The sequence below is a fragment of the Neomonachus schauinslandi genome, chromosome 9 (genome assembly GCF_002201575.2).
Source record: "Neomonachus schauinslandi chromosome 9, ASM220157v2, whole genome shotgun sequence".
Lineage (NCBI taxonomy): Eukaryota > Metazoa > Chordata > Mammalia > Carnivora > Phocidae > Neomonachus > Neomonachus schauinslandi.
The window spans coordinates 980,462-990,779 of NC_058411.1; the positions used below are offsets into that span (position 1 = coordinate 980,462).

At 61.0% G+C, this 10,318-nt stretch overlaps 1 protein-coding gene across 2 annotated transcripts; it reads right to left on the minus strand.

Annotated features, from left to right (window-relative positions):
* Positions 1-1,709: 1,709 nt before the first annotated feature.
* SIVA1 (SIVA1 apoptosis inducing factor) lies at positions 1,710-6,512 on the minus strand. Of its 2 annotated transcripts, XM_021679721.1 has the most exons (4): positions 6,368-6,512; positions 4,678-4,872; positions 3,729-3,885; positions 1,710-1,899 (listed from the first exon to the last, which is right to left on the minus strand). In XM_021679721.1, exons 1-4 carry the CDS (start codon positions 6,483-6,485, stop codon positions 1,842-1,844), a joined length of 528 nt encoding a protein of 175 aa, XP_021535396.1. In that variant the 5' UTR covers positions 6,486-6,512; the 3' UTR covers positions 1,710-1,841. The 2 variants fall into 2 exon arrangements, with proteins under 2 accessions (XP_021535396.1, XP_044774107.1); XM_044918172.1 differs by lacking the exon at positions 4,678-4,872.
* Positions 6,513-10,318: the final 3,806 nt, after the last annotated feature.

Genomic DNA, 10,318 nt, shown 5'->3' on the forward strand with positions numbered 1-10,318 from the left:
CCCTCTCCCACTCCCCCTGCTTGTGCTCCCTCTCCCGCTGTCTCTCTGTCAATTAAATAAATAAAATCTTTAAAAATAAATAAATAAAAGATTTTATTTTTTAAAAGCTTTTATTTGAGAGAGAGACAGCACGAGCGGGGGGAGGGGCAGAAGGCGAGGGAGAAGCGGGCTCCATCCCGGGACCGCGGGGACCTGAGCCGGCCACGCCCCCAACCTCAGCGAGTGTGAGGCTCCGCGGCACCACTCTTCGCATCACTGCAGTGCCGCTTACCACCACCACCCATGTTCCCAAACTGAAAGTCCCCATGAAACGCTGACCCCCCCACCCCGGGCACGTCTATGACCAGACTCCCCGAGGGACATCGTGAGCGGGATCACACTGGACCGGTCCTCATGTGCCGGCTCAGGTCACGGAGCTGCACGTCCTGACGGCCCCCGAGGCTGGATGCCCCGCCCCCCCACAGACGGGCCAGTCTGCTTACCCTCTCGCCTGTTGATGGACACAGGCTGCCCCCCTCCTGGCCACGGTGACTCACGCCACAGTGAACACGGGGGTGCACACGTCTGTTCATGTTCCTGCTTTCAGTTCTTTTGCGTAAACACACACCCTAGAGGGATGGCCGCCTCATACGGTAGTTCCCTTTTTCATTTTTTGAGGAACCACCACACTGTTTTCCGCACCACTCCCATCAACAGTGCACGAGGCTTCCAGTTTCTCCGCATCCTCGCCCACACTTGTTTTGTTTTCTTCGTAATGGCCATCGGTGTGAGGTGCTATCTCCTTGTGGCTTTGATTTGAATTTCCCAAACGACCAATGTGATGCTGTGCTTACTGGGGTCACGGCCTGCAGGTGGACACCTAGAGGGAGGCTCCAGGGCCTCTGCAGGAAGCCAGGTGAGAGGAGGCAATCCCGTGACGAGGATGGCCAACGGACAGCTGTTTCCGGGGCTCGCGGCCCTGACTGCATGCCAGCCTCCTCGCCTGTACGCGGCCCTCCCCCCCTGAACGTGAGTGGTTTCTCTGTTCCACCCATGGTAGCAAATCACAGCCTGGGCCCAGCTCCAGCCCACCCCCCTGCTGTCCTCTAAGAATCACACCCCACTGTCCCCTGGACACTTCCCTCCCGTGAACGGGATGCTGAGTCCGCCCTGCAGGGGACGCTCGTGCCAGGTGCGGGAGACCCACAGCTTGCTCATGTGTGCCCTCCCCCAGCCACCCCGCTGTGGCTGTCAACACCCCTCCCTTCAGGCCACACACTGCACTGCCCCAAATGCAGCAAGGACACTGCCCAGCTGGCCATCACTCCTGGAGAGCAGGGACCGTCAGCTCACCCAGAGCCCAGGCCGTGCAGGCACCTGAAAAACCAAGTGGACACCAGATGGGGGCAGGTAGCGGAGCCATCTCAGGGACAGTCTGGGACATCACCCCATGTCCCGAGCTGCTCTGGTGCAGTCTTGCACTCTGGAGTCAGATGACCTGGGTCCAAATCCTCTCTCATCAGCACTGGCCGGAGGGGCTCAAGGACCTGACTTTGGACGCCTGTTGCCCATCCACAAAATGGGGACAAGCGGGAACACACTCACCCGAAGCTCCGAGGGACTGCACAAGCTGCTGCGCGTGGGCGCCGGGCATGGGGGCCCGCACGCCACCAGGGGGAACACACGCCCCAGGAGGCTGCACCCCCAGAAGTGCTGAGCCAGGCCTCTGGTCCAAATATAAAGGGGTTTATTCACTCTGCCCTCAGTACAAAATATAAACTAGACCCCCCGCCCCCCGCCCCCACTCTGCAGCGTCGGCACCCAGGCGGCCTGTCCGGGGAGGCTGTTGTCCGCTCCGGCCCTCAGGCCTCAAACATGGCGCAGCCAGCACACAGCACCGTCTCGTGAACATCACCGCAGCTGCAACATCACAGGCAAGAGAGAAGAAGTGGTTTAAGGGGCTCAGTCGCGCCCCCCTACATCGGTATGTTGCGGTGCTGAGCCCCGGTCCCCTGGCCGTATCTGGGGATAGAGCCGTGAGCTGCAGACAGAACCAGTTAAGATGAGGCCCCACTGCAGACGGGTGGGCCCTTACCCACGTGCGAGGCCACTGGGAGAAGGCTGAGGTGCGCCCACAACCCTGGGCCTGCCTGGGGAGGAGCCAACCCCGCCGACGCCCTGATCCTGGGCTTCCGGCCTCCAGAGCATGACAGCTGCTGGCTACGCCGCCCGGGTGTGGCGTCCTCCACAGCAGCCCCAGCGGACGGAGATGGCTGATGGCCCACCTGCGGCCCACCCTGCACAGAAACCTGCCCGTATCCAGTCAGGATTTACCGGGCCCCAGAGGTTCAGTGAATCGCAGGGGAGATTCATCAGGAGAGATCCCACAAGGACAAGAAATTGGCAGCATGCTACAGAACACACATGGACAGACACTGTAGGCCAAGATGCGCCAGCAAGAAGGCAGGGCTGCTTGCCACCTGGCAGGGAAGACAGTGAGCCCGTGACCCATGGTGCAGGACTTGTGGAGGACGACCAGCGTGGGCAGGACGCGATGGCCGCTGGGCTGCCCTGTAGTGAAAGCAGTCTTGACAGAGCACCCAGCTCCGTGGCTCCTAGCACCAGAACCTGAGGGGCCACCCCTAAACGGGAGGGGGCAGCAGGCCAAGGCTGGTTTCTACACCTGGGGATGCCACTTCAGCCTTGTGACCTGGAGGGTGATCTGTTTGTAAAACGCAGCAGAGAGCCCAGCCCCCAGTCGTGTCTGAGAAATGGACGCTCCCCTCTCCCCGCCCCTCCATCACAGGGTGAACTGTGTAGGCAGCTGGGGAAAAAGCAGGAAGTAAACGCCAGGAGGACACTGTCAGGACAGGAGGAAAGTTCCCAAACACGGGCGGGTGGGAGGAGGGCTCCAGGAATCCCTTCTTCTCCCTTAACCTGCCCTGCTGCTGAGCTGGGTCCCTCCCCACGTGAAATAGCCTTGGGACACTGGGGGCCCAGGCCTCTTCAGTCTGCACAGAAACAGGAAGGGGAGAATAAGCCGGCAGAAGCAAAGGAAAGGGTAGTCCACGTGCATAACTGGTCAAAACACGACCCAAGCTGGACTGCAGGGGAGCTCCAGGTGCCCACCTGCCTTGTGCTGCACACGCTGCCCCTGGCTTCCCCAGGCTCTGCTGGCTGGCCCATCTGAGCTGGGCTTCCGCTTGCCACGATTGGTTTCAGACTGTTGGGACTAAACTAGTTTGAGGTCTACACAGCCAGCTCCAAGTCTGTGCGGGGGCCTCGTCTTACACCCCCACCCGGTAGCCAACAGCGGCTGCTGGGGTGGGACTGGTACCCGGCGCCTCCCAAGCAGGTGCAGGATTCGGCCAGCAGAGGCAGACACGCACACTCAAGCAACAGACTAAGCCAACACTCCATCGTGGGTCAAGACGGCCGGCAAGAAGCCACACAGCCACACACCTGCACCTGCTCCCACCTGCTCCCACCCGCTTCCTCCAACGGCGAGCACGCTAACAGGAAAACCCCGAGAGACGGTCCTGACGCCAGTCTGAAAGGTCAGCTCGCCAAGCCGCTACGACAGACGGCCGCAGGCAAAGGCAGAACTGGCAGCCTACGGGATCCAGACTTCCTCGAGGGAAGAGCAGTCTTCAGAAAAACTTCAAGCTAGGTGAAGCAGTTCCCGGCATGCCCCCCTCCCCAGGGGCAAGGCGGGGGGAGCCGCTCCCCCACCCCCGTCGGGCACTTACTCCGCGAGCACGCACAGACCGCAGGCCACAGCCCCACAGCCGCAGCAGAGGTGCACGCACCGCCCACACAGGGCGCGCTCACACTGGCCGCAGACCGCCTTCCCGTCCAGCGCTCGCACGCACGAGGAACAGGCTCTGGTCACTGCCCTGGACGGGTCTGTGAGGAAGAAACGCCACCCATCAGCCCCACAGGGGATCTCAAGTGCTGCAGGCTGTGGGGCCACAGCCTCCCTGACCCGCGGACAGAGGGATGCCCTGAATCCCTGCATGCCATCTACCACTGGGTCCTCCTGACAACCTTCAAGAAAGCACAGCCCACAGACCCTTGCTCACTAGGAAGACCCCAGGCGCCCAGGAGCACGTTAGAGGGCAGTGTCCGGGACTCCGGGTTGAGCGCTCCTTCCGTTCCCGCTATCTAGACGTCGGCACTTCCTCCCTCGGTGGCTTGTACCAGAACTCTCTCGTGTGTCCAGCGCCTGTGTCTCAAAGTGTGGCCCCTGCACCCTCGGTGAACAGAGTTCCTGGCCCCAGACCAGCCCTGGGGAGTGGGGGGTGGGGGGGCAGTGACTATGGCTTGTAACCAACGACAAAGGCGGTGGTCTGAGCTACACAGCGCACAGGGGCCCGACCAGCGATCCCCACCCGGCTGGGACTCCGTGTCTTGCTGCAAGCAGAAAGCAGGCAGGACACCAAGGAGGTTTCTCCTCCTTTCCTGATTCCCCCAGCCAGAAGCTGCTTCACAAGCCCCAGACTCGGATGTCAGCTGGGGGGCCGCGGGGGTAGGGCAGAGCCTCCTGGTGCTCACCAGCTCCTCAGACCCTGGGGCCAGCTCCTGCCTGGCTGGGGAAGAAGCCCCCAGGCAGACGGTATCAGGAATGAAGGGCGACACACTTGTCACATCCACCCTTAGCGCACAGCTGGGAAGGCGCCTGCCGTTGGCTTCACTCACCAGCTTCAGAGGCCTGGGCTTGGCTCCTGGTCAGTCGGCCGTCTGGTCCAATCAGCATCTGCCCACGTGCGGCCCGGAGGGCCTCTGTGGGGCCAGGCTTCGGGGACTCTGGCAGGTCAACGATGGCACAGCTCTCCTCCCACAAGTGGTCCATGTAGGCCTGGGCCCCTCGAAAAAGGAGTTGCTTGGTTTTCTCTGGGAAGACAAATCAGTCCCAGTGTTCACACCCCTGTGGCGTGAAATCCCTGCACAGCCACCTCGTCCGTCAAGCCGTGGCCAGTGTGCACCCCTCTCACCTACCGCAGAGCTGCTGGCAAAAGACATGGCAGCAACTGGCTCCTGACAGAGGAATCCCAGAACTTTCCAGACCCCGGTGGGCCCTGGGCACCCCCACCCTGAGAGCTGAACGGGGTGCTCAGCACTGGTTTTCCATCAGCCACGCGTCAGTCATCTGGGGACTTTCACAAGATCAAATGCCCAACTCCAGCCCCCAAAATGCTTTGTGGTTTTCTGCCTTGTCTCCACGGAGCCGGGGCAGAGATCCCAGAAGCTGCTGGCTCTGTGTGATGGCGACAGGAACGACAGTTACCGGGTAACTCAAACGAGGCTGATGACAACGCCTCCTCCTCCTCCAGCACCCCCACCCCCGCGCCTTATCCTGCGATGGAATGGGGGAGGGGTGTCCCGTGCTGTGGTGAATGCTTGTTTTCCGGCTTGGGATCCAAGCGAGGCAAAGAGGTCAGGCGACAGATAGGGCTGGAATGCCCAGGGCAGTCCAGGCGGCGGGGTGAAGAGCTAGACTGACATAGTCCCCATTTGTTTTAAACTCTTTTTCTGCCAGCGCAGTGTCTTTGAGCGTCCTTACAGGGTGCGCACTTACAGTTCTACCCGAGTCCCCGCGGCCGTGCTCACTTTTATCACCTGCAACCCAAGCGTGCAAGGAAGGAAAGGGCCAACAGCTGCTGGGGGCTGGGGGCGGCAGCAGGAGGAGGACAACTGGGGTCTCCCAGGGCGTCTCTTCCCCACATCCCCAGTACAACGGCAGCTCCACGCAATTACAAACACTACCTGCCCCTAACCACGAGGTAAGGTGAGCTCCGCTTTGTGGCTGCCTCAGGGTATCAACCACCCGAACGGGCGACCAAGGGCGCACCTAACACCCGCACGAGAAAGCCAGACGAGAAGACCTGCTGTAGCTCACTGCCCTCACGTCTCACCCTGAGCTGCCCTGCCCCGCTTCCCGGCCTTTGCACACTCGGCCCCTCCGCCTGAACTCCTTCCCCTCCCTCCCTGCCTCCCCGACTCCTGCTCAGCCTGCAGGCCTGCGCTCAGACTCTGCTGCCCCCCGAGACCCGTGCCCGTGGGGATTCCCTCCCCCCGCAGGCCCCCGCCTAAACCAGGGCGCTCCCGGGTGGCAGGGCCTCCGCGGGGCTGAGACCCGGGTCAGCTCCCGGCCGAAGTCGGAGTCCTCGGGGGACAGAGCGCCGCGGTGCGCCGGCAGGGAGGGCGGCAGGCAGACCCCTCGCGGGCTGCGGCAGCGCAGGTGGGCCTGGGCGCGCTCCCGCCGCCCTCCCGGCTCCCAGAGCGCGGCGGGACGGCCGGCTCCCGCGGCCTCTCAGCTCCCGGGGGCGCGGCCTGCGGACACGGCTGACACAGGCTCCCGCGGGCGGGAGCGGTACCCCGCACTCACCGAAGATCTCTCGCGAGTGCTGCTCGGCGCACACGCCGCGGCTCAGCTCCCTCTGGCCAACGCGGACCTTGAGCTGCAGCGGGCCCGCGTCCGCGAACGGACAGCCCCGCTTGGGCATGGCCGCGGGCCCGGAGCGGCGCAGCTCAGCGCGCGCGTCGCCGCGACCCGTGACGTCACAGCCGCGCGCCAACGCGGAGCGGCGCGGGATAGGCCGGGGGCTAAGGCGGGGGCGGGGCTCGAAAGCGGTGGGGCGCGGGATAGGCTGGGGGCGAGGACGGGGGCAGGGCTCGAGCGCGGCGCCGGATAGGCCGGAGGCGAGGGCGGGGGCGGGGCTCGAAGGCGGTGCGGCGCGGGATAGGCTGTGGGCGAGGGCCGGAGCGGGACCCGGCTGCGCGGGAAAAGCCGAGGGAAGGGGCGGGGCCGGGGTTCGAGCGCGGCAGGGGAGGGGCCGAAGGCACGTGGGGCGGGGCTCGAGGGCGTCGCGGCGCCGGATAGGCCGAGCTCAGGTTGGAGGCGGAACCGGTGCGCCGGGGGCGGGCCTTGTGTGAGGCGCGCCGCGGGATAGGCCTAGGGCGACCTGGAGTCGGGACGCGGCGTGGCGGAAGGGGCTGGGGCCACGTCGGGGGCGGGGCTCGGAGTGCTTGAGCGGGCGGGGCGGGTGTCTCGGGGTTTTGCAGGGGGGTGGTCCCTACACAACTGTTGAAACTGGTTATAGTCCCTCGTTTAAGTCACCGGAGTTGGAGGACGATTCGCGTTTTCCTAAATTTTAAGCGGGAGGACCTCCTAGTCGTCCCGGAAGTGGGCAGTGCCGTCCGGCCGTCCTGGACGCTTCCGGGGCAGACGTCACTTCCGGCCGGCGGGAGGGAGGGAGGGTGGCGTTGGGGGCTGCCGGGGCCGCGTGGGGCCGCGCTGCGGGGACCTGCGGGGGCTTTGGCTTAGTCGTGCGGGTCTTGGGACGTTGTCCGGGGCTCTGTGTCCGGGTGCGGCGTGCGGGGTTAAGGGGGCCTCGGGGGCCCGGCTGGCCTCGGCTCGCCGGGGTCACGCGCTGTTGCCGGCGGGCGGGCGGGCGGCCCCTGAGGCCCCGCCGCGCCCTCGGCTCATCTTGCAAGGGCCCCCCAGACGACCTCCGTGCGGCGAGCCCCCGACAGCGGAGCAGCTGCGCGAGGGTGTCTAGGGCGGAAGCGTGATCATAGTGGGGGACAGACCGTGCCACCCCCACGCTCCCCGCAGCCCGCGTCACGGGGCCAAGACACGGAGCCGCCCGCCGCCGTCCTGCCGGGATGGGTGCAGGAGGATGCGGCTGCACCGGGCACCCAGCGCACTGTTCAGCCACGGGAAGGAAGGACGTTTGCAGTAACGCAGGCGCGAACCTGGAGGACGTTATGCTAGGTGGAATACGTCAGACAGAAGAGGACAAATACTGGACGATCTCACCAATAACGTGGAATTTCAAATCGTCAAACTCCCAGAAACAGCCGATGGTGGTTGCCGAGCGATGGGTGTGTGTAGGACATGGGAGGTGCTGGTCAAAGATGGATCTGGGGGCGCCTGGGTGGCTTAGTCGTTAGGCGTCTGCCTTCGGCTCAGGTCATGATCCCAGGGTCCTGGGATCGAGCCCCGCGTCGGGCTCCCTGCTCGGCGGGAAGCCTGCCTCCCACTCCCCCTGCTTGTGTTCCCTCTCTCGCTGTGTCTCTCGCTGTCAAATAAATAAATAAAATCTTTAAAAAAAAAAAAAAGATGGATCTGTGCAGCATGATGACCATACTTAACAACACTGCGTACTTGGAGGTTGCTGAGAGAGTAGATCTTAATTGTTCTCAGCATTTTCTCACGACAAAATGGGGTGAAGAATGTGTTAACTGACCTCCTTGTGTATCAGATCATCACATTGTACACCTTAAACTTACACAGTGGGTTCCTTGTACAATTAAGGCACATGCTACATGTCATTTATAACTCAATGCTAGGAAAAAGGCTAATTACCTCCCTTATCTCCAAATACAGTCACATTATGAGGGCCTGAGAATTGGGACAACATGGGAATCTAAGGGGGATGGGATTCAGCCTGTAACAAATGCCAAGCTCTGCACTAGGCTCTTGGAGTGGTGCTGGGTACAGCCAGTAGGGTCCCTCCCCCTGGTGGGACAAATGTCACAAAAGGGGAAGGACACCTGCCCCACCCAAGTCAGAGGACACCCCAGGAAACAAAAGCCAGGTTCGGAGCTCATGGGAAGCATGAGCCTAACAGCATAACCTCCGAAAGCTGGACAATCTGGAAATGAACATTGATCAGATTGAGGAAAGAACATAGTTTCTGTTTTCCTGTGAGGAGGCAGCACACTTTCCCCTCTGGACAGACAGGCAGAGGAGACACACTCTTTGAGATGTCTAGTCAAGGCTGCCTCGGGGCCCTAAGATCTTGAGTAATTACCATCTCAGCTGTTCCAAAGCTAGGTAGTGCGGTTGTATGACTCTCAGCAACTTTAGATGGAGCATAATTTACTCAGAGCGAAGCTGTATGTGTCTCTACCTGGTGGAGTGCCCGGATGAGAGAGGCACAGTGGCATCCATGACTACAGAGGCATATGCCTGCAGGACCACGAGAGGCCGCCACTCTGCTTTCTGTCCCTGCAGGGTAGGGCTACTGCCCCAGAACCTCATACGTGGGCAGACTCATTCTGCAGATGCACACGTGTGCGTTTGTGTTGGGCTCCTTCGCGTGCCGATGTTGAGACCCCCAGTGGTGGTTCCTTTTGGTGCTGAGTGTATTCCGTGTGTGGATGGACCACAGTTTGTTCACCTGTCCCAGGATGCCTGGGCTGGCGCCCAGTTTGGGATGTGACAAAGGCAGCTTCTCTGAATAGTCTTCTATAAGGCTTTTTCTGGACATCGGTCTTCATTTACTGTGGTCAGCGCCTAGGAGCGGGATGGCTGGGTGGCAGGTAAAGGAATGTTCAGGGAACTGGCAGCTTTTCAGAGTGTTTGGAAGAGCACAGCAATCAGCATTAACTACTGATTTGTCTTTTCCTCGTGTGTTGAGCTGAGACCACTATGAGCTCCTCCACGCTGCAGGTGTTAGGGTGCAAAGCAGAGAGAGCACCTCATGACTACTCAAACTCTCCAACACCTGATGCTAGAAAAGGGGGGCTGTGTGCACTAACCCATCCCTCAGAGGAGACAGCCTCCTGTCCCTGGGCCATGAGAATGAGGAAGTTGGTGCCAGGGAAGAATCATTGTCCCTGGAAGTTGGTCTTTTCAGCCTGTACAACGCTACAGACACCCAAGGACACTGCCTGAGGCTGCCTCCTCTAGGTTTTGTCTAGAGGTAGAAGAAAATCAACAACAACTTGTCTTCAAGTGAAGGATTTAGCAGCCACTACAAGATAGAGGTTTGAAAACAGTTTTTGCAGCTAATTTAAATTGCAGGTTAACCTTACAAAGCCAGGCTTGTAGCTTTTTAGGCAGAATGAAATGATTTCTCTTTCTTTTGAAAAATGCCAGCTCGGTTGACTATCAAAGGCGTGCATCTCTGTTGTGGCAAGATGCGGCCAGACGGCCGTCTCATACAGAGAACTGTGTGTGGGGTCCAGTGTAGTTGAGGGGGCAGCCCCTCTTTCCTGAAGAACCGACCCCTGCTTTGCCGCATCATGGAAGGAAATAATTCTCGGAAAACTCAACAGTTTCTGGTGGTGCTTCTCACTCCTGCCTTCAAGTAGCTGTGCTCCTCACTGACTGGAAGGTCCAGGGAAGCTGGTTGTAGCCCATTTTCCTGGCTTCTTTCAAATCACTCAAGACTCATCTGGGCACTGTTTGGAGTAGTTTGCTAGAGTGTGTGACGTCACAGGAGTTTCAGAATGGAGCCTGCTCACTAAAGATGCTGTCACGTGGTTAGCGGCTCCCTGGTGTAGGCCAGTCAGACTGGAGCCCCGTGTGGTCCCTGGGAAGCAAGCC

Bases quoted from the DNA above. Each gene is read 5' to 3' on its own strand.
- SIVA1 (XM_021679721.1), bottom strand. From the start codon at position 6,485: ATGCCCAAGCGGGGCTGTCCGTTCGCGGACGCGGGCCCGCTGCAGCTC. The intron at 3,886-4,677 runs GTGAGTGAAGCC...TCTTCCTCACAG, and splicing joins AGCCCAGGCCTCTGAAGCTG to ACCCGTCCAGGGCAGTGACC. The intron at 1,900-3,728 runs GTAAGTGCCCGA...GTGATGTTGCAG, and splicing joins GGTCTGTGCGTGCTCGCGGA to CTGCGGTGATGTTCACGAGA.